Source organism: Gasterosteus aculeatus, chromosome 13 (genome assembly GCF_964276395.1).
Source record: "Gasterosteus aculeatus chromosome 13, fGasAcu3.hap1.1, whole genome shotgun sequence".
Taxonomy (NCBI): domain Eukaryota; kingdom Metazoa; phylum Chordata; class Actinopteri; order Perciformes; family Gasterosteidae; genus Gasterosteus; species Gasterosteus aculeatus.
In genome coordinates this window covers 4,238,943-4,261,484 of record NC_135701.1, presented here as the reverse complement: position 1 = coordinate 4,261,484, position 22,542 = coordinate 4,238,943, and the positions used below count along the sequence as shown (strand labels likewise).

The following is a 22,542-nucleotide window of genomic DNA, read 5'->3' as shown; positions in this document are numbered from 1 at the left end:
AAAATGTGTTATTTGAATCTGAAAATAAGAGGGCGTTTTTTTTTTTTCCTCAAACCTTTAGGCTCCAACACAGAAAACAAAGTCACTCAATCTGGAAATGGGTTTATTCTGCTGCTGGGATTGAAGCAGAATGCAGAGCATGGCAAGCATTCAAAGTCACTCTCATTCCCAGTCTAGATTACTGTTCTCATTTCCACTACTGAACTGAATTCACCTAAACCAGGTTAAAAGGCAAGCAAGCCAATGAAGTTTCTTATTAACAAGGAAAAAAAAAATAATAATTCTAAAAGCAAAAAGAACGGTGCAAGTTTCACAAACAAAAGCTGTTTTTAGTTGTTTTTTCATCTATTTAAAGATTATACAAATACTTCCATATATATGAAAATGAAAGGACATAAAAGCACAACTTCACAACTAACAAAGATCTATCAACAGTGAAAGTTCTTCTGAATCTCTGACGCCCCGTAGGTCTTTTTTATGGTTATGTGTGGCATCGAGAAGCAACAAGAAGACCACAGCAGCAAACATCACTCGCATGAAGCAGTTATTCATATCCAAAAAGAACAAGTAAATTGAGTTGGTCAAATGAATGCTTCACATTAAGAACACGGTCCACCACCGGATGGGACGATATAGATGAATGAAGGCGCGGATTAAGCATCGCTGCTGCAGCGCCACTCCGACTCCAGAGGCCCGTCGGGTAAAAACCGTTATCTAGAGAAGCCAAACTGTAAGAAATCTACAACTAAAACGGAACACAACCAGACACGTTGGTTTGTGCAATACAGAGCACTGTGAGGCTGCGGTTACACGGATACATCTGTAGCTTATTAACGGAAACAAAAACAACAGCCGCACTGGAGCTCAACCAGGACACAGGAGACGGCGCGTACAACATGTTAGTACTTCACGTGGCGGCGCGGCCGATAACGGAGACGCTTTAGAGACTGTCGTAATCCTTCTTGTCCTTCTTGCCGTCGCCCTCCAAGCTGTCCGTCCCCTCGCTGTTGTCGCGGCGACGCTTGCGGCTGTTGCGGACGCTGAAGCGGGGGTTTACCTGCGGCAGGGGGTCCATGCCCAGAACTTTGTGGATCTGACGGAATGCCAGGAGCCTCAAGGCAAACTGTGGAAATACAGAGATAAAACCAAACAGCGCAATGAGAAGCGCCTCTGCAGATTGACAGTCCTTTCAAACCATCTCATCTCTAAATGTTTCAGCTTGGTAGTTAATGTAAAATAAAAAGGGCTTTTACTTGGGCACTGGAGGTGATGTCCTCTCTTTGTTGCTCCCCCATCGATGCGAGGGTATCCATGGCCCTCTTTTCACAAGGATCCACTAATCCTGGAGCACCTGTTGACAACGCAAAGTTATCCTGTTTATAGTCCCGTCCACGCCTGGGAGAGTTTATCCCCATATCATCAAATTTGAAGGACTTTCCCTCCTCTCAGCAGAACACAATGTTTGTTATGGAACAGTCATCAATGTAATAAAGAAACATCTTACCAGGGAGCAAGATCCCAGAGGAGATACATTCAAAGATACGCCTCAGAGCGTCACCCGGGCTGAGGGGGGCGGAGGCGCTGCTGATCGCCTTCTCCACCAGCAGCTCCATCGCCTGAACAGAGTGAACGGGGAGGGTTAGCTGCCTGCGCGCACACACACGCACACACACACACACACACGCAATAGGGTTCTAATAGGTTGCAAATCTTTCTGCTAAAAACAACTTTGAGTTCTGTAGCTTTGTCATTTACAGACAGACCTTCCTTGCAGACGACTTCCAGGGAAAACTCAGTTTCTCCCGAACAAACAACTAAACATTAGTGCAGCACTTTAAAAGGTGGAGAGCGCTTCATACTCCGGACCGCCCATCAGGGTAACTTCTCATAACCTACCTCAAGGCACCGGCATAAGAGCCTGCCGTGTGCCATCGATAACCAAACTAAGGAGCTAGTATACAATCAAAGATCATTCAGTTAAAAAGAAAAAAACTAAAACAAGCTTCTAGATGGTAAAACATTTCTCTCACTAACACAGCGACATTCGGCAGCCAGTCCTCACGATTGGTTCGTTTGACCTGCAGTGGTGGGGCAGTAGGGAGAAAAAAGAAAAACAGCAGCCTGTGGCTGAAACTACTGGAGAAACAAACCCGACTGGCCGATCACTCAAACCAGACGTCCGGTTCTTAACGCTTCAGTGAACGCAGCCTACAAAGCGCGTTCTGAAAGCACTCACCCATCCCGGGAAGGACGACCACGTGGGAACCCGCTGGCAGAGGTCTCGCAGGATCCGGATGATGATCACGCAGGACTGAAGGCCGTTGGCTCTGGCCTTTTGATGCAATAAAGTTAGGGTTTTACGCAGAGACAAGGAGTGACAAGAGATGGACCAATCAAGTGAATCAGTTCTCACAGAGGTCCAAACACTACTGTGCATAATGGAAGCTGGAGTTTGGTTTGGAGGTGTGTATGAAAGAGACATTAAAGCTTGCATTCAGCTGCCATTCCCAGTAGTCTTGTACCTCACAGTTAGTAAAAGGGAGTTCAAAGTTTGCAAGATGCACAAGAAATGAGAACTTGTCATCTTCTAAACCCTGACCCCGGCTTCGTCCAGGTATCTCACTAACAGGTACTTTAAAAAACAAAAGTACAAGAGTCCACCTGTGAGGAGAGTATAGGGACTGAAAGAGCAGAGGAGATCTGCTTTACTTTGCCTGTGCTTTTGCTCAGCGAGCAGAAACACAGGAAACTACTCAGATGGTCCTTTTTCTCTCAATCCCTATTCTACTAAATATATATATATGTATGTATATAGAGAATAAAACAATACAAACGTGTAACATGAAAGCACTTCTTGATGGCACAACTTTGTGCAAGTTATTGTGCAGCCTTATGGAATCACATACTAGAACTGTAATGCAGTACTTCGAGAATTACAAAGAGAATACAAGGATGCCAGTTATTATGAGTAGGTTTGTTTTTTCATATGAGAGTTTTAAATGAACTTAAGACTCAAAATCGATAAAGGACATTAACCAGATCATTATTGTCATATGTGGCATCCTTGAATATTTTTCTTCCTTTTTTTTTTTTAATACTTCAAATATTAATAGTTTTCCTAATTGCGATAGAAATCAAAAAACCAAATGTGTAAAACACAAATAAAAGGACTAAACAAGTATAAATAATGCATCTCATAAGGCTACAATAAGAAAGTAAAATGATGTTCCGAACCTGGAACCACTTAGCGTGGCGCAGAGCAGCCAGAGCGTCAAGGCATTTTTGCCTGTCCAAGACGTCCGCTGGGTCTTTCACCATACCCGAGGTTACATCTAAAAATGGATTTGAAGTGTCAAAAATATGTCTGGGTGATGGGGAATGGGTGTTTGACCAGGTCAGCGAGGCTGGCAAAGAACAAACACATTGCCACACATACCAATGTCTCTCTCCATGACAACCATTGCAGATGGTTGCTTATTTTCTGATAACAGAATAAATAAAATAAAAAAAAAGGTAAGGACGTTAAAAGCTGACAAACCAACACATTCAATCTATCCACTTCCTTTGACTATGTGAAGTCATCTCAGGGCCGTGGACCAGATCGCTACAGAACATGGTTTAAGGGGCTCCGTTGGTCCGAAGCCAATGCTGATTTATCGGGTGAGCACTGGGACGCAGACGGGATTCCGTGGCGTCAGTATGAACACTGTGCGCAAATAAAGAGCGTTCTTTTAAATCTTTTTAAAAAGTGAGATGTCAATAGTAGGTGTGGCAACGTTTTTGGGATGTGAGAAAACCTTGGTCAAAAATCCTTCCGAAGGCCGTTGGGCTCTAATAAACCCCTGATGGGACACAAGGTACCAGAAAATTTGTTGTTGTTTTTTCGTTCCAAGGAAATGAAGGGGCTTTTGTGCTGACTTGTAGATATTACTATGGATACAAAGGAGGAGGAAGCAATGGGTGCTGAAGAAGAGAAAAAAAACATGAGAACTACCAGCAAACGAAAGGGGTTAGGATCACTGCATGCATACCTAACATCAGGTAGGAAGAAGACCCCGACAATCATTGTATAGCAAAAGGCTGTTCTCAGTCGTAACCTTCTGTACATGAACTTTTAACGATACTCCCCAAAGAATCATTTCATTGGTTCATCTTTCCATTGTCCATTCATTCAGAGTAAATGTTCAGTCTTTAAAATATTTGCCAGGATTTTTTTTTTTTTTAGTCCTATGTGTGTGAAGGAAGGTGTCAATCAACTCAGGGGAGCACTTTAGAACAGGGGACCTCAGCACGGTGAACACTTGGTCACCGGTACACAAAAGGAAGATTTGTTTCCTGTGGGAATGTAACATCCAATTTCCTCTACCAGTTCTGGATTTGAGATTAAAAAAAAAGGGTTGCAAAATGTCAAATAATCAATTCCAAATCAAACTTGAGGAACAGAAGGGCCTCCTGTTGTCTATTAGTCATCTTCTGAAGGAATTGTCTTTTTCTTTTATATCCTCATCTCAAAAGGAAATTTGGAGAACTGATACTGTAATGCACGTCTCCCATTGGTTATAACAGTAAACTGGAAACAGAATCCCCTGGAACACAGGAAACAAAGAGAATCTCACCTGCAATTAACTAGACGGAACACAATGCAAACACTGGTCATGCTTTGTTCCAAGAGGATAAATATTGCATTTGAGAGGTAAGAGCAGAAAAAGCCTAAGAGCAATACTGCTGGCACTTGCCTCTTCTTTTCAAATCCGCCCGCCATTATCAGAAAGGGCATCAATTGAGAAAAATAATATGCGCTTCCACCTTTACCATTAAAAGCAGATTATCACAAAATAAAAAAACAAATCTATTTGATGGTTTAGTTGTTGAAAAGAAAGGTGGTGATAAAAACTAAATTTGTGCAGGCCAGAAACTGAGCACAACAAACCCTGAAGGAAAGACCTCATCAAAAAGGAAATATGACGCGCTTGCGCTTCCTCGGGTGCCCCGTCGTTCAGTTCTGATTACTGAAATCCAAATGAAGCACAAGGGTGCCTGGACGATCGGATTGAAATGTTATGTGCCAGCAGGTAAGCACTCTTCAGGGCGTCGACAAACATATTGAGACTGATTTCATAGAGAGACAGCAGAGAGACAAGAGAGGAGGTGCAATGGGGGAAAGGTGGGGTGGGGAGGGGGGGGGTGGATTCCAACCTCCGTCCCGGCCGTTTTCCTCCCTGATGACGGGCGAAGTCAGCGTGATCGTCACTCGCATCTTCGGCTCGGTGCCGGACGTCAGGATGATCGCCGCTTCCTCAGCGCAGCCACTGACCTCGTATTTCTCGGGCGTGACCACCTTGAAAAAACACCAAGGCCGTTATTCCAGACGAGAATCGAGCCCCAAAAGCTGCAGACGGGGAGCAGGACCCTCCTCGTGGTCTCCTGCTCTCATAGAGGCAGCCATCACAGAACGTGGACCAGCACCTCTTCTGACACAGCATTTCCCCACATTTTCCCCACTATCAGATAACATCAGCATCATTGTATGGTTTCCTGCTTCAATTTGGCCCAAAGGGATTTAAAAAAAGTCATCATTCAAATGTTTCCACTCAAGCACACTTTCGGTTTCTTAATATCAGTTACGACTTAACCTAAAAGGAACAAAGTGGCTGTTGAGGCAACGGCCATAAAGAGTTGTGATATATATAAGATAGTACTGTTAGTTGTTTGGGGAGGTGCTCCACGATGCGGGAGAGGAGGTCCTTGGTGGGCTTCTCGGAGCAGAGCAGGACAAGGTTGACGTTCTTGTCCCCGCGAAGCAGCAAACCTTTGGCCAGGACTCCAACCCTCATCACGCCCTTCAGGGCTCTGGACGTTCACACAAACAATGGAGAGAAGGAGGAAATGTTGTTACACACTTCCATGTACAGAATGTTGTCCTGATGAACAACGTAAATTAGATCTTGAAATTAAATTACAGAATGAATGTAATTAAATAGAGATTAGACACAGATCCGGTGAAGCAGTCTCAGTCTCAGTAATGTACAGCGGTCGTTAGCCCGTCAATTCTGACAGTGCCTCTGCTGATCGGTGGCTGCATGATCACAAATACATTTTATGTCAAAAGTAATTAACTGTAGTATTAGAAGTATAGTAATACTAGAAGTGGACGTCCCGCAGGGTAGAAGAAAGGTTGCAGTCTCTTCAGCAACTTTACCGATCAGTTATCAAACTTTTGCTTGTAAAACAAAGACGCTGAGCGGATGGTAGCCACGGAAACACCAAGTGTAGATCTCTAACGGACCAAAATAAAACGCTTCTGCTTGAGAAGGAAAGTGCATCAATAAGCCAAAGCAAGGTCAACCATCCAGTCGACCTGATCACACCTGTCTTTAGAGGGTTCTTTCTCCTCCTTCTCCTCTTCTTCTTCTTCTTCTTCTTCTTCTTTGGCCTTGTCCTTGTCCGTAATGATGTCGGAGACCAGTTTGAGCGCGCGCTCTGTGATGGACACAATCTTCTGGATGGACTGGAGCTCATCCTCTGAGGGGTAGATGGCTGCATGCTTGGTCATGACATAGCGGTCATCTGAAGAGTCGGGCCGACGTGGAGGCTGCAAGAAGGAAAAAAAGGTTATAGTGGTACAATGGATTATTTAAAAAAAACAAAAACATGATGAATGAATGAAAATGAGCCATAAAAGGCGAGTGAATAGAAACATGTCTTTAGTCTTGCACATTGCGGTTACATACACAAGCTCGTCAAGCTGCATAACTAGAAAACAGCAGCAGAAGAGCTGGAGGGAGTTGTGTTCTTCACTTCAAAATGGAACATTTGCAACAAGGAGGTTTCTGTAGTGACTCCCAGCGGTTTGTGTTTTATGTGCTGAATCGTCACGTCTATCTAGCTTATTAAATGACAAAAAGAAATACCATCGCAGAGAAAGTAACTTGTCAATGTCAGTTTTAAAAATACCAATTTATGGTTCCAGGCAGTATATTGGGCACACTGGTTAGACCGAATGACGCGATGAAGCCTTACCACAGGACCCGGCGCCTGGAGGCCGGGCATGCCGGGCCGGACGCCAAGAAGGCCGGGGGGACCAGGAGGCCCCGGGGGATAAACGCCGTCCGGCATGCGGCGCCGGTCGTCCCAGTGGTGCTGCTCCTCCTCCATACGTCTCCAGTACATGTCCTCTTCATAACGCCTGGAAATACAAAGCCACAGCTCGTCTCCACATTGAGCGTGTATGAACACGGAGGACCGCGTCTGTGCCGACTGGAGGGTTTCCCACACATGGACTCATTTGTGGCGGTGCACCAGATTCAACACCGGCCGCCCCACATTGCATTTGGTGCATTGCATTTAAATCACGCAGCGTATTCGTTCAGCTGCATTTCCTTTCCCTGCTCTCCTTCCGTCGGTCACTCACGCGTCTCCGTGCACACCGTGTCTGCCTCGCGTGTCTTTTTTTTTTGCAAGCTCCGCAAAATCTGTTGCTCTGACAGAAGTTGCAGACTTTGTGCATTTAGTACGATGCTTGTATAGGCGTGAAGCCCTGTTTTGCATTTACTCCAATAAGGTTTTGTCTTACAAATTAATATTAAACGAATAGGTGAGGCCCCAGCCGCCACACTGACGTTGGATCTGTGGGAAACACTGGACTGGCATACACTCTCATTCTATTGTTCAACAGCCCGAGGTGGTGAGGCTACATCATGAACTACTGCATCTTTCCTCAACAACCGTACCGCATCTCCATTCTCCAGCGCTCCTCCTCCTCTCTTCTCCTCCAGTACTCTTCTTTCTGCATCTGCTTTCTCATCTTCTCTTCCTGAATCTTCCGGGCTCGGATGCTGGGCTTGACCTCCACCTGCAGATCTGGGTTGACCTTTTTCTGTAGAAGAAAAAAAATATATATTTATGGTCTTAATGTAAAAAAATAAATATTCTATTTGGAAATTAAGAACAATTGCTGCCAGATAATACAAGTATAATTATTAATACAAAAACAACAAACTAACAAATTGGATTGGAGATTCGCCAATACTCATTGCGTTTATCTGTGAGGTTGCCAGCCGAGTATCTGACTGAAGTCAGCCATGAAAAAAGGTGCAGCTGTGAATGAAGCACTACAGTGCGTGTACAGGTTATTTATCGGTGAGAGAACCAGTTAAGCTGAGAGGTACGATGCAGTGTCATCTAGTGGATTCAGGCTGGGGGAGGTTAGCCCCGTAGTCAGCAATAAACACGGCACACGTAAATGAGCTGACTTTTAAAGTGGACGAGCACTATTCTCCTTCATGTGACAAGCCACTTCAGGTTTTGCCGTTTTAGTTGGAATGCTTCAGCCGCAACTATTCTTCAAATCCTCATTCCGCTCGTCTTGATTTTCCAACTATACATAAAAATCTGTCATGTCTTTGGCCAGCCAGCTAGCCTTACTGGCACTGACTCATGCAGACATAAACAGATGACTTAGGGTAGTAAGTCAAGCCATTGCTTCCTCTCCACTCTGTCAATCTGTCTCCATATGACATATCTTAAGATTTTAAGGGGGCCCCAAAGGTTTTGAACTCATGTTTTGTATGCCTTTTCCCCCCTAGACCCTTTCTTTACAGCAGGTGTTATGTATAGTTCCCATTTCTGTATTTTCAGCATTTTTCAGTTAATTATGAACATCCTTACTGCAAACAACGGCGATGAAGTTATTGAGGAACTGAAATGGTATAATTTACTCATGAATGTACTCTGCAAGAAAAGTACTTGAAGCCCGGTCAGAAAGAAAGAAATCAGTGCACCCTTTGTGTTGCATGAGATTTGAGGACGCCGACCTCAGAGTAGAGCACCAAGATAAATAAAAGACATAACCATAAAGAACTCCCCCATTTCCCTGCTCCGAGACGCCTGACGAACACACCACTGTGTGTCCTGTGTAGCGATGTAATACGGCAGCTTACAAACCTTGTACTGCAGTCGATGCCGTCGACCTTTCAGATGCATTTCCTTTGCATTTGGATCGTTGAAGCTACATTCACACAGCTTGCAATGGAAGCGGATGACTTTGCCTTCGTCGTTTCGGACCTGGGAAGGAAGTTGCACTTTAAAGATTTAAATGCATTGCTGCTCAGCGTATGCGTAAGTGTATGTATCAGCCCGTCCAAACGCACCTCCTCGACGTAGTCGTGACCGACCGGCTGGACGTCGCTCTGCAGTGCAGCCAAGGCTGATGTGGACAGAGAATCTGAAACGTCGCCCTTGGGGTCCTGTGTACCCGAGGAGGGCGTCGCAGGCTTAGAAGCTTCCACTTTGGCCTCATCCATCTTCACTGTGGTCTGCAATTTATTTCCACCTGCATTCAAGAAATTACAATGTTGTTTAATAATAGAACATGAACAGCGCTACTGCTAAACACCAATCCAAATCAAAACACAGTGCAAAAAAGGTTGATCGTGAGGAGGAATATTTCTCTCTGTAGTCGTCATAATGGTCATCATGATTGCTAGATCACTTGGTTTTAATGCATGCAAAAAGATTCAGCACATTCATCTCGTTCCAACATAATAAAAGTAGCAGGTAACATTGCAGAGGTGTCTCTTTCTACATATGACCAAAGAGCATTTGTACTTCTGACTGTGTTACAAAATCAACAAATTAAGCCCAACCCTGGACATGTCTGCTTGGTGTAACATGGCGAACAACATCAGGAAGAGCTGAAGTTCGACTTCGGTGTAAGAGAAAAAGAACACTACAGTACACTAGTGTAACTGAGCAAAAGTACTGCACAGCAAAGAAAAGGTTCAAGATGGCGGATTAGGTTCATATTACACATAAAAAGCTCCCAAATTCAGAATATATTTATTAATGAAGGATTGCCCTCAAAAAGCCTCATGAAAAGCACAAACACCGGCAGCGCAGAGTAGGCATAAATCTTTTTTAACCAGAAAATGGATGTTTGCAGCTGTATGAATGCCAAGTAATCAGAATTAGATTTGTCTGTATTGAACAATCACTTTTGCTTTTATAAAATAGCTTTTGCAAAATCCTTGGTTAACCAATTTCAGAGTTCATCGCAGAACCAGGTGCTGAATCCTCAACGTGAGCTTACTCACCAACAAAATTGATCTTGGGGGCGGTGACTTTCTTCCCGGCGGAGGCAGAGTTGGCAACAGAGAGGCTGTTGGCCAACGGGTTCTTCACGCCTGCCATAGCACTGCTGACCGTGTTGACTGGTTTCAGGTATGCAGAGCTGGAGGAGGCCGCACACAGAGAGCCGCCGGTGCTGCTCAGGGTCGCTGTGGTGGTCTTGCTGGGAGCAGCTGTGGTAATGGACGATGTTTGAGTGACCATGCTGGGCTCGGTCGAGGGAATGGGCTTACCGAGCTTGGTGTGAAGCTTCACAACCTGGCGAAGAGAGTTGGAATAAATAATAATAAAAAAAATAAAGATTTACGTACGGTATGAATGTCTCTGTTTATACCGCAGGCGGCAGAATTTGTTTTTACACGTCATCGAGGAGCTCGCAACGCTCCGACCTACTTGTCTCACGTGTGTTGAGATTGAGTCATTGTTATAACGAGAATGAATGACCCACAACAAACACTCTTCAAGGGGGTAAAAGAATAACAATCAATTTGAGATGCAGTGTATTAGATGTTCTCTTTAGAATGTTCTCTTTAATCTTTAACGCAAAGAGGATGGAGCCTCCCACTAGAACCAGTACCACCTTTGGCATCATGGACACGGATTCATGTTTGTCATCCTCACCTTCTGGTGTTTGGCTCCGCGGATATGGGCGGCGTAGGCATCGGCGCCAGTGCAGGAAACGTCGCAGAGCTCACAGCGGAGCTGGTTTTGAGCATTGCGGGACATCGACCCTCCGCCACTACCGCCGCTGCTGTTGGTGCTCTGGGAAACCTTCAGTGCCGCCTCCTTCTTCTTGTGCTTCTGGCCTTCAAGGTGCTCCTTGTAAGTCTAACGCATTCAATGTTTGGGGAAAGACGAGAGCCATTGGTCACACAGGTCGTCAATAACTTGTTTGGACACAAATAACATGGTGAAGGTTTTTAAACCAGAAACCCTTAAAGTTGGTCTTTGTGGACATGCCGATGGCACAATTCATATCAAACTTCAAAAGCATTCCATCACTTCAAGTTAGATGTCAACAAGGACGGGGGGGGGGGGGGGGGGGGGGGTCACCTGGGGGCCGGCACAGCTGATCTTACAGACGTCGCAGTAGTGGATCTGAGGGGGTTTAGGCTGCTGCTGCTTGGGACGAAGCTGCTTGCTCTGAAAGGGAGGTTTCTTGGTGAACGTGTTCCCCGTCCACGCCGCTGTCGCTGCTACAGCTGCCACTGCCTGCTTCTGTTGCTGTTGTTGTTGTTGCTGCTGCTGCTGCTGCTGCTGCTGTTGTTGTTGTTGCTGCTGTTGTTGTTGTTGTTGCTGCTGCTGTTGTTGTTGCTGCTGCTGCTGCTGCTGGTGGTAGTAGCTGGAGGCTGCAGAGTAAACGGCTGCCTCATAGCCAGAGTATGATGTTCCTGGAAAGAGATAAACCGAGGCACCACACAGTCATTTCACAGCATTTTGAACAGGGTCAATGATAAAAATATTCTCATAACAGGCCAACATTGTGTGTCCATTTTGAGGACCAACTGAGGCGGCCATCGCTACGGATATTAAGAACTTTAACAAGGAGTTAAATCCTTTCATTTTATTAAAAAACACCAGGTTTCATAACACAAGTTTCACAACTGGATATTGGGTATACTGTTTAGTGTTACTAAATGTAAGCATGCAAAGGTGTTTGTTAGCATTGTCACTTTGAGCATGTTAGCATTCATCTCAAGTACTACAGAGTCCAGGGACGCCTTGTGTAAAAAGTGAATTAATAGCAACTTACCAGAGTAAGTGACAGCATTGGTGCTGTAGGTCGGGCTTTGGGAGTAAGAGGGGACCACGGACGCGGCGGCGGCCACAGGCTGGACAGCAGAAGTCACTGGGTAGATGGAGAAAGTGGATGAGGCTTGACTGGGAGCGGCTGGCTTTATCACGGTGACCTGTCGACTCTGCTGGCTCTGGGTGTACGAGGTAACACCCTGGCTATATCCTGGTTTAGGGGCTGGAAGACAGAACGGAAGACACACGTCGCTCTCAAAATAATTTGTGATTATACACAAAAAATACTAAAGTACTGTTGAATTAAGTCCTGTGATCATCGGTGATACAATGATAATCAATGTCTTGACACACACAGAACATCAAGTCTAGTTTCTCCAGAGTTCCACCTCATCAATTAAGGCTGCGGGCCAATTGTGCTCCCTTGACCAAGCTAATCAGGTTAGCCCCTTCATGGACAACCCCGAATAAATTTGACCCGCTGAATTTTGAAATGAATTGAGTTCAGCATACCCGTCTGGTAGTAGGAATCTGCCACGCTGGGTTGCGGCTGTGCAGCAGCGACCGCTGCTGTAGCAGTGGCCTGTTGGTAGTACTGCTTACTGTCATAAGCCACAGCAGGAGCTGTGGACCGGACATAGGAGTAGGTGTCCTGCAAGGGAAGAGAGGGTCAGGGTTGGCGCTTCAATTCCTGCCGTAGATTTATCACTGAACTTTTGAGTCTGGGTCATCCCTCACTGTGGTGCCATGTATAGAACAATAGATGCAATTACCCAATAAAGTAAATTTTGAGTCCCACTGCATCTCCTTTTGCTCCTTCCTGTAACACTTACATGACATTTGGGGGCTCTGCACTTGAAAAACAATACTACCGAGTATCCAGTGAAAAGCCCCCATTTTAGCGCATGGCCTGTCAAAGTAAAAGCTCTGTTGTATGAAACGTTTAAGACATGCCCGTAATTTATCAGTTTACAATTGTAACTACGTTTACTGAAGATTATTATTAGACTATTTTCTAATTGATATCACACTTTAATTGTTGGGGACAGACACTTTACCTAAAAAACATGCCTCATCGCATCTGGAGGGGGGGGGGGGGGGGATTAAGACTGATCTGCATTCTATTAAATCTGTATGGATCTATTGATCAATCATAGCAAACTATCTTCTAAATACACTTAGTCATACGGTTTGTGGAAACAATTTAAAATGCCATTTGATATTTCCTGTTGCTCGGGTTGACAAATTTGGAAAATGACATCTTAAGTAAAAATAAAATGAGTGGTTTATATTTTGGACTTCCTTGTCATTGTGCCTTCACTATCTTAAGTTTTGATTCTAAAGACAAATGTTACTTCCATTAATTTACCAGCCAAGAGGTTCACAGAAAAGCGTAATAAAAAAGGAAAATGCCAACTACTAAAATACTAACTGACTTAAGTTAATTATAATTTTGTTTCAGACTTTAATAACTTAAAATCTCATATTTAACTATTTTTAAAGGATGGCAATTTTTCCTTAATCTACTTATGTATAGGTTCAGCATTTATGTTTCTTAATTTCCTAATGTTCCTTAATGTCAATTAAATGCAATTTAATTCATTCAAGTTAAATGATTCAGACTGACACTTACGGTTTATCACATCGGCAGAACTGGTGTCATCACAAATAAACATGCAAATCCAGAGTAAACAGTTTCATGGTCCCTTTGAGTCTTGAAAGGGAGAAACATTTGGCGTACCTGGTAGTTTTGTGAGGTGACGGGTGGCGGTGGTGGAGGGACTTCCTGCGGGCGCTGGGGGTAGCCGTAGTCAGCTGCGGCATGTGCCGGCTGGTATCCCCCATAAGCCGCGGCAGTAGCGGCTGCTACTGAGACGGGCGCCGGCCGAACTGCAACGGTGCCTGCAGTGGGAGCGTAGGCTGCCGCCACGGTGTGTGCCGCCACAGGTGCTTGGTGAACAGTGTAGCTGGCCACCGTGGTGGGGTGCGTGTAGGCTACCCCGGCACCTGGCTGCTGACTGGCAGGGCAACGCAAAACAGAAACGTCGCAGGTTAGAGGGCCGGTCGGAGCTTTGTTGAAGTTACTCACATTTTACTTTGTGAGTAAAATTACGTTAAAAAAAAAAAATCAAAATCAGTGAATAAGCAATTGAAGCCAAATATTGTAAATAGACTATGAATATTGGAAATGATAACATGCGTACCCCCCCCCCCCCAATGATTTTAGTCTTTTGCACCCAAGAATGGTGACAATTACAGAGACGAGGGCTCTTTCTCTGTGTGTGTACCCGTGTGTCTGAGAAAGATGGGCCTGGAGAAGGTGCCAGTGAATCAACGGATTCACAGGCATCTCAAAGTCTATGGGAAATCTAAGGGGCAGAAAAATTCCAGAAACTTTCCATGGGAAGTTAAGCTGGGGAATTTGGGAAATTTACCCTTTTTTTTTTTGCAAAAGCATACAACAGCGAAGTTGAATGTAGTTGAGAACCAGACTATGCCCGTCTAGCTCAGCTGGACTTTGGCTTCTATCTAGTTGGGAACATTGTCTGCCGGAAATGTAAACATAAACCGTGGTGTTGTTTTAGAACGTTTTTTTCCCCCCCTCGCACACACTCGCACATTGATTCCTTGGTGAACTGAAGCCATGTTCATTTTATTACAAAGTTCATTTGTATACAGTAGTCTAACTTTTTACAGCAGTGAGAGTAGGATGCATGAATGTCCACGCAACAGTACAGCATCAACGCCAGCGTTTCCCCCACCATGCAATAAGGCAGGCAACTCTTAACTGCATTACCTAAAGAAGTACAGAGGTGAAAAGGCCGATGTAGTTCATGTAACACTGGAGTGTTTGAACGGGGAAAAAAAGTCCATCAAAACAGTTCTGCATCAACGTAATTAGGTACAGGTCATTACAGTCCAGTATTTTCCTGCGGTAGATGACAATAGTATTACAAATTGGTTAATTTACACCAAGCTTTGATCTGAAAGCTTTGAACGTAGCTGCCTGATCAACAGCTGTGCTTTTCTACAATTTCCAACATAACCAGTGGAACTGAAACCCCAAATCCTGCTTTGTGAAAGCTATAAAAACACCATTAACATCTACACCATGAAAGGATATATATAGTACGGTTTAAAAACCATGTCAATACGAACCACTTCTTCCGTACCGTACTACATATTCCCCCATTACCCTTCAGATTGCACAGGCAATGGACTCTGTTTGTTTACCAACAATGTAAAGCTAGTGTTCACAACTGCAAGCACCGATTCAGTCTTATTATTCAATTAAAAAGGTTTCACTTGCTGACTCGCCGTGATGAAACCCAGCAACACTCGCCAGATGTGTCAGTGTGCACATTCCAGATGTTGGATCACATTCATGCTCCACTCAGCGGTTTGACATGACTGACAGGCGCACTGATTCAGTTCGTTGCGTTTTGGCGTCTGATCATGCGGCCCACTCGTGGGTGTGTTACTGGGGCTGCGTGGTACGTTGTCTCCGCAAAGGGCGTCGGAGAGGCCCTGTTGCGTTTCTAACGCGGAGCGAGGGACAGTGTGAAGCCCGCCCGCCTCCAACTGCGGCAGCGGCGGCGATAACCGCCCCCTCCCCCAGCGCGAACAATGGCAGCGACGGGAACCATACAGCTTGTACGTGTGCGCACAACCTTCCAACTCAGGGAACTTTAGAGCCAAGAAACGGCATTTTCCCAACGAAATGGCGGTGTGTTAAGGTCCTTCTTACCTGTACTGGGCGGCAGCCCCGTGGGCAAATCCAAAGTAATTGCCGGTAGCCATTTTGGCATCTTCACCGAGCCGGCTGGGCACTGCGGAGGACAGACACACAGGGTGACGCTAAGCTAACCGTTAGCAGCAAGCTCGAGCGCTCCGAGGACTAACGTTAATCCATTCATAATATTGCTTCTACATTTATGAAGCTATCCAGATGTGTTCAGCTACGCTAATATCCCAAATGTGGAGGATACTTACCATAGGTGAAGGAAACTACTGGACATATGGGAATCATTGGTTTTGTTTAATCTATCGACAGTCGAGTAGGAGACTAGCGCATTTATATTGCATGTCGTACCCGGATATGCAGTTTGGCGCATGCGCAGAGGAAAGGAAGCTGTGCCTTGATCAGACAAGTGAGACATGTCAGTTTCAGCAGCCAACAAAGCCATCACATCACACAACATGTGGGTTTGGGCAAGATTATGATAACAAATAGTATCCATTTCTCATAAGATGTAGCCTGCGGGTAACATAAGTGTAAGCATAAGACTAAAACAACCACAAAGAGCCAAAAGGCAGCTGCTATTTTTGAGTGTCTTAATGATACCAATTGTTGGATGGGACATTTTTTTCAAGTGAATAACTCGAAATCATAAATACTATTATTGCACCCCCCAAACCCAGTCAGTCCCACTGAAATAAACTTACTATTTGATTCTGCTTTAACCTTCAAACCACAAATCACTGTAGCTGTTCAGTTCTGCTTTGTTGGTTGATTTTACTCAATGCTTGCTATTTGTTGTATTTCTTAGTTTACCAATTATGGTATTGGTTGTTTTTTCTTTTCATCCACATAGTGTTTTATTACCTAATCTTGCAACACAATGTTGCAATATGTTGTTTAATAAAAAGCTGTTGGAGCGCCCTCTAGTGGGCAGCAACTAACAAGCGCTCAAAAACAAGCGGTCTGTGCAGAGAAAGTAGCGACAGCTGGTGATGCAGAACTCATCCTAACCGCCAAACAGACAGTATTTTTAAGGACTCTTCTTTCTCGGTTTCTGCTTTGAATATCCTCCATTATTTTATAATTGTATTGGTTCAAAGTGCTGTCCCCCAACAAGAAAAACTATTGTAAAACAATAACAATTCAGACATGGATATTTACTAAGAACACGTTATTATGGTGTATTTAAAGTTATAGGGTACTTTCTGTTGGGAAGTAGCCGTCCCCAACATTGACATCATTTTAGATGTAGAATTTAGGCTTTCCGGAGCCGAGTAGGCTGTAGAGACATTTCCCACCAGAGCGGGGCAGGAAAGGGCGATGTGCACTCATTGTCTGCACCACCGAAGAAGAGCTTGTTTACAACATCCGGGGGAGGGCTCAAGCGGAAGAAAACTAAAAAAGAACGCACGTTCTGTTAACGTTAGACTCAACTAGTGTGAAGAAGAACTCCACGATGTCTACGGTCCAAAGTATGAGACGGTTCGTGTGCGATAGAATGACCGCAGCAGCTCAAGAGATTCTGGGAGCCTTCGAAAGGAAAATCGAAAACTACGAGGCAGAAATCGCTCGTCAACGCAGACTCCTGAACGCCGTTTTGACACCAGAGATAAAGTTGCACCGGACAGGTTGGGTGAAACACTTTCTATTGAACCCAGTTCTTCACTTTATGTTTCGGTGCCATCGTCATGGCGTGACGGGTCATTTGGTTTCGAGGGGGATTAATGGCACGATACGTACGTGGCGGCGCGTTAGCAGCTAGCTCGTATTGGGGCGACGGCAGCTCGCTGACCCGAAGTTGATCAAATGTGTGTAGTTTTGTGTTTACAAAAAATACAATGAAACATTAAATCACTTTCTTAAGTGATTACTCGCTAATTCATACGACGTAGTCCACAGGAGAACCGTTTAATTAAGCATCTTCAATAATGTAGTTCCAGGCTGTTGTTGTATCGGTGTTACACCCCAACTGGTTTTTAAACCAGCAACGCTGCGCCCCCGAGAAAAGGTTTGCTTGTGTTCTACGACACGCCCAAGGAAACCAGTTGGTTCAGATCTGCCTGAAACCAGAAGGTTTCCTCCCCACTCGTATAATTTAACAACTGTTAATAACTGTTTTTGTCAGTTTGACGCTTTGATATTTTGTTTCACACGGGTCGAATCAGGCGACAAACGAGACAACAACAACAGCTGCTGCTGTTAAGTAAACAAACACGCAGGCGCAGAGAAACCAGTAGGTTTAAAAACTGTGCTGTAACACCGCAAAGCCCTTAAACTGTAACGTTATTGATGATAAAGTACGGCCTCTAGTACCTGTGTTGCTTTTATAATACGGTTCCCTGCGACATTATGAATAGCAACGTTAAGTAAATACACAACCACACGTTGTGCATCGCACATCAGTAGCCTACAAAAAATAGTCCCCGTAGTGTGTCTGTTGCTATGCAACAGACACACAGCGACGTTGCGTTTGTTCGCCCAGCACCAGTATTCGGTAGATGATTACCTAGAAAACCGACATTAATTTGTGCGTAGTCTGAAAACATGCCAGGCCTCCTTGCAAGATCTTGCACCATCTCATTCATTCACGTTGCTCATGAAATCAACCTGAGTTGTCGTCTTTGGCTAAAAGGTGCACTAAATCGGCAGCGAAAGGTGGCATTACCCTAAAGAATCTATGTATGTGGAGATATATATATATATATTTCAAGGTAGCGGTGCATGCCAGATCCACAGCTTCTGTTCCTACACTTAAATGGTATTAAATAGTAATTAATGGAGAGCATTTATGTATTGTTTGTCACTCGCTGTGTAAAACCCTTTTAATCATAACTGTATAATGCATAGGCTTTCCAACATGTCATAATTTCTTTTTCTTTACTTTCAGAGCTGCTACAGATATGTGGAGGGGAGGAGGAGGCTCTCCTGATTCAGCAGCAGCACTTGGACCAGTATGCTAATACCAGTTTGGCTCCAACAGATCCTCCGCCGATTAAAGAGGAGCATGAGGACATGTGCATTGGTCAGGGACGACCGCAGCTTGCACAGCAACGGGAGACTGAAGCCTCCAAGTTGAGTTCAACTTGTGAGCAAAGTGTCCAGGCGCAGCCTTTGGACTCTGAACAAACTCAAAGTGCAGCGAATAAAGATCAGCATCTCAGCACGTCAAATAAAGAAATATCATCTCCATCTGACAAGGAGTGTTCTGCAGCATTAGCACAGAGCACTGGCCACCAGCTCCTCTCTGACAACTCACAAGATCACATAACTTTTACCCACGGAAATGCAACGGAAAATAGACATAGTGAGTCAGCGCAAACTCCTAAAAGCAACAATCAGAGCACCACGTCAGCTATAGGTACAGAAGAAACATCTCTTAAGAAAAGCAACAAAAAGAACAAGACATCAGCTCCAAGTACCCAGCAAACATCTCTTAGGAAAAGCAACGACGAAAACACAACATCAGCTGTGGGTACTGAGGAAACATCTCTTGATCAAAGCAAGAACAAAAGCAACGACGAAAACAAGACATCAGCTACAAGTACCGAGCAAACAACCGATGACAAGAACGCAACATCAGCTCCAAGTACCGAGCAAACATCTCTTAGGAAAAGCAACGACGAAAACACAACATCAGCTGTGGGTACTGAGGAAACATCTCTTGAGCAAAGCAAGAACAAGACATCAGCTACAAGTACTGAGCAAACCACCGATGACAAGAATGAAACATCAGCTACAAGTACTGAAGAAACAACTCTTAAGAAAAGCAACAATGAGAACACAACACCTGCTGCAGGTACTGAGCAAATAACCGATAAGATAACCAATGACAACAACACAACATCGGCTACAAGTACAGAGGAAACAACTCTTAAGAAAAGCAACGACGACAACACAACATCAGCCATGGGTACTGCAGAAACATCTCTTGAGAAAAGCAAGAACATGGCATCAGCTAGATGTGCCAACCCTTCACCAAATAAAAACGGTAACAATGGCAACCCAGGAGCCAGTGGAAATACTGAGCAAACGCTAAATAAGAAACGTGACGAAAACACAAGGCCAATCACAGGCGTTGAATTAACCCCACGCAAGAGTGGAGATGAGAACGTAAAATCACCGATTAGTGAACCCACTGAGCCGACATCCAATAAGAAAACGGATGTTGTACAAACACTACGGACTAGTTCTGAGCGACCGAAACACAGGAAAGAGGACTACGAGAACACAAAGTCAAATGCGACACCAACAGGAAACAGTAAGCCGACACCAAGTAAGAGAATCCCAAATGTGCGGCCGCCCTCAACAGGACATTTTGAGCCAACACCAAATAGGAACTCTAACAATGACAAGGCGACATCAACTGCAAGTTCTCAAACACCATGCAAGACACGCAAAGAGGAGAACGTAACATCGAACACGGATGCTGAGACCACGCCAAAAGGGAATCCTAGCAACAGGAAGATGCCATCAACCAGAGGGACTGTGCTAACGGCTAGTAAGACGCATAATGGTGAGCGCACAGCATCTACGCAGACATTTAGCGATAAGACCGCAACATCAGCTAGAGGCACCAAGCCGACACCGAACGAGAAATATAATGATGATGATGACGCAGCATCAAAAGGAAAGGATGCACCAACAACAAATAACAAAAGCCACGGTGTGGTACAGACCACAACTGGAAGTGTCGAGTCAATACTAAGTAAGACATGTAGCAATGGAAAGCGAACGTCAACCAGAAGAACTGAGGTAACGTCGACTGAGAAATCCCACGATAATACCACAACATCAGCCCGGGGCACCAAGCTAACTCCAGAGGATGAATGCAGAAATAGTGAGCCAACAAAAAGTAAGAGATGTAACAATGAGAAAACAAGTGGAAGAACTGATCCAACTTCAAATAGTGAACCCAATGATGGTACGATGACACGTGGAAGAACTAAACCAGCACCATATGAAAAATCCAAAGGCGTGAATCCAACCTCTACTGGAGGTATTGAGCCAACCGTAAATATAACTTATAACAGCGAGAGCACGTCAGCTAAAAATATTACCCCAACAGCAAAACGGAAACACGACAAGGAGAAAGTAACGTTGACCACAAGTACACAGGCAACGCCGAATAAGAAGCACAACGATGGGCCCCCGGCATCCACCACTAGCGACTCAACCCCGAATAAGAGGCGAAAGAGTGGGAGCGCAACGTCCAAAGGAGGTACGGACCCAACGACAAGTAAGACGCACACAGATGAAAGGAAAACGTCAACCACTGCAGCGTCAACCAGAAGTTCAAGGCAAGCCCAAAGGGAGAAACGTAAGGGTGAGAGCACACCATCAAGTGTAAGCACCAACCCAACGGCCAACAGGACGGACGCCATCGAACACGATGACAACCCCTACAAGTGTGACAGGTGCGGCAAAGTGATGACGAATTTCAAAAACTACAAGTTCCACATGAAGTCCCACACCGTGGAGAAGACTTTCAAGTGCGACACCTGTGGGAAAATGTTCAGGGAGAGCTGGGACTTGAACAAACACATGCTGGTTCACGCCGCCGTGAAGCCTTTCGAGTGCAAGGAGTGCGGGCACGGGTTCAACCGGCAGTACAACCTGGAGCTGCACCTTCGGGTGCACACGGGGGAAAAGCCCTTCAGGTGCGACACCTGCGACAAGACCTTCAGCTCGTGCGCGAACATGAAGAAGCACGCGAGGATTCACACGGGGGAGAAGCCCTACACCTGCGTCGACTGCGGGAAGGAGTTTGCCGACTCGTCGGCCTTCAAGAATCACCGGCGGGTTCACACGGGGGAGAAACCCTTCAAGTGCAACGTGTGCAAGAAGCGCTTCGCCGCCCACACGACCCTGAGGAGGCACATCAGGACGCACACGGGGGAGCGGCCGTACCCGTGCAGCGTGTGCGACAAAGCGTTCGGCCACAGGTCGGACCTCAAGGGCCACATGAGGATACACACGGGGGAGAAGCCGTACGAATGCACGACTTGTCGGGAGCGGTTCTCCACCTGGAACAAACTCAACAAACACAAGAAGGTGCACACGAGTGACGCGCAAAGTTCCTCTGCCTAAAACGCACGTGCATTTTTGCATTTTTTACCCATGGCTTTTTACATTTTTGGCCCGGGGAGCAAGTACGGTTTAGGTGTCTTGCTCAGGGACACTTTGACATGGGGCAGCCGGGGCTCAAACCACCAACCTTTCATATTTGTGCAACATTTATACATTTCTTTTATATATTTATAATTAGACTTTTTTAGGGAGGGGAATGGGGTCTAATGGTAGTGGAAACCCTGTTCTGATGGAAGTTGCTCATGCCAGTTTGAGTTGTATCATATTTCTACCGAATTAGAATTCAACTTGTAGATGGAGCACCTTTTTAAAATAAAATGTAGATTATTTTAGTCGTCGTCCTAGACTGAGGGTTTTTTGATTAGTCTGTCTCTGTGTCTCATCCCTGGCAGCTGCTACTAAATACATTTTCTTCTTTAATATCCTCAAAATGAAGACTGTATATGTATATATGGATATATGGATATATATATATATATATATATATATATATGGATATATATATATATATATATGGATATATATATATATATATGGATATATATATATCCATATATATATATATCCATATATATATATATATATATATCCATATATATATATATATATATATATCCATATATATATATATATATAGATATATATATATATATGGATGGATATATATATAGATATATAGATATATATATATATGGATATATATATATATAAACATCTATATATATATATATATAAAGATATACATCTATATATAGATATATACTGACATTAAGAGATTACATAAGACATCCTTTTTTTCTATATCACTTCAGTCTTATTGGTAAAAGAGCGTCAAGGAG

The 22,542-nt window shown here is 44.5% G+C and overlaps 2 protein-coding genes across 5 annotated transcripts; one reads left to right on the top strand and one right to left on the bottom strand.

Moving 5' to 3' along the window:
- Positions 1 to 86: 86 nt before the first annotated feature.
- Positions 87 to 16,027, bottom strand: zfr (zinc finger RNA binding protein). Of its 4 annotated transcripts, none has more exons than XM_040194762.2 (20): positions 15,868 to 16,027; positions 15,623 to 15,704; positions 13,616 to 13,892; positions 12,388 to 12,526; positions 11,879 to 12,097; positions 11,179 to 11,516; positions 10,747 to 10,953; positions 10,092 to 10,383; positions 9,150 to 9,331; positions 8,944 to 9,063; positions 7,731 to 7,876; positions 7,021 to 7,186; positions 6,369 to 6,592; positions 5,700 to 5,850; positions 5,197 to 5,338; positions 3,235 to 3,332; positions 2,237 to 2,332; positions 1,505 to 1,616; positions 1,254 to 1,351; positions 87 to 1,123 (listed from the first exon to the last, which is right to left on the bottom strand). In XM_040194762.2, exons 1-20 carry the CDS (start codon positions 15,902 to 15,904, stop codon positions 941 to 943), a joined length of 3,309 nt encoding a protein of 1,102 aa, XP_040050696.2. In that variant the 5' UTR covers positions 15,905 to 16,027; the 3' UTR covers positions 87 to 940. The 4 variants fall into 4 exon arrangements, 2 of the variants coding, with proteins under 2 accessions (XP_040050696.2, XP_077943170.1); XM_078087044.1 differs by having other exon boundaries at positions 11,879 to 11,974; positions 15,868 to 16,004; XR_013452032.1 differs by lacking the exon at positions 3,235 to 3,332 and having other exon boundaries at positions 11,879 to 11,974; positions 15,868 to 16,005.
- A 118-nt stretch (positions 16,028 to 16,145) lies between these two features.
- LOC120830246 (uncharacterized) lies at positions 16,146 to 22,146 on the top strand. The gene is made up of 2 exons (XM_040194763.2): positions 16,146 to 17,244; positions 18,504 to 22,146. The coding sequence occupies exons 1-2, from the start codon at positions 17,073 to 17,075 to the stop codon at positions 21,701 to 21,703; spliced, it is 3,372 nt and encodes a 1,123-aa protein (XP_040050697.2). The 5' UTR covers positions 16,146 to 17,072; the 3' UTR covers positions 21,704 to 22,146.
- Positions 22,147 to 22,542: the final 396 nt, after the last annotated feature.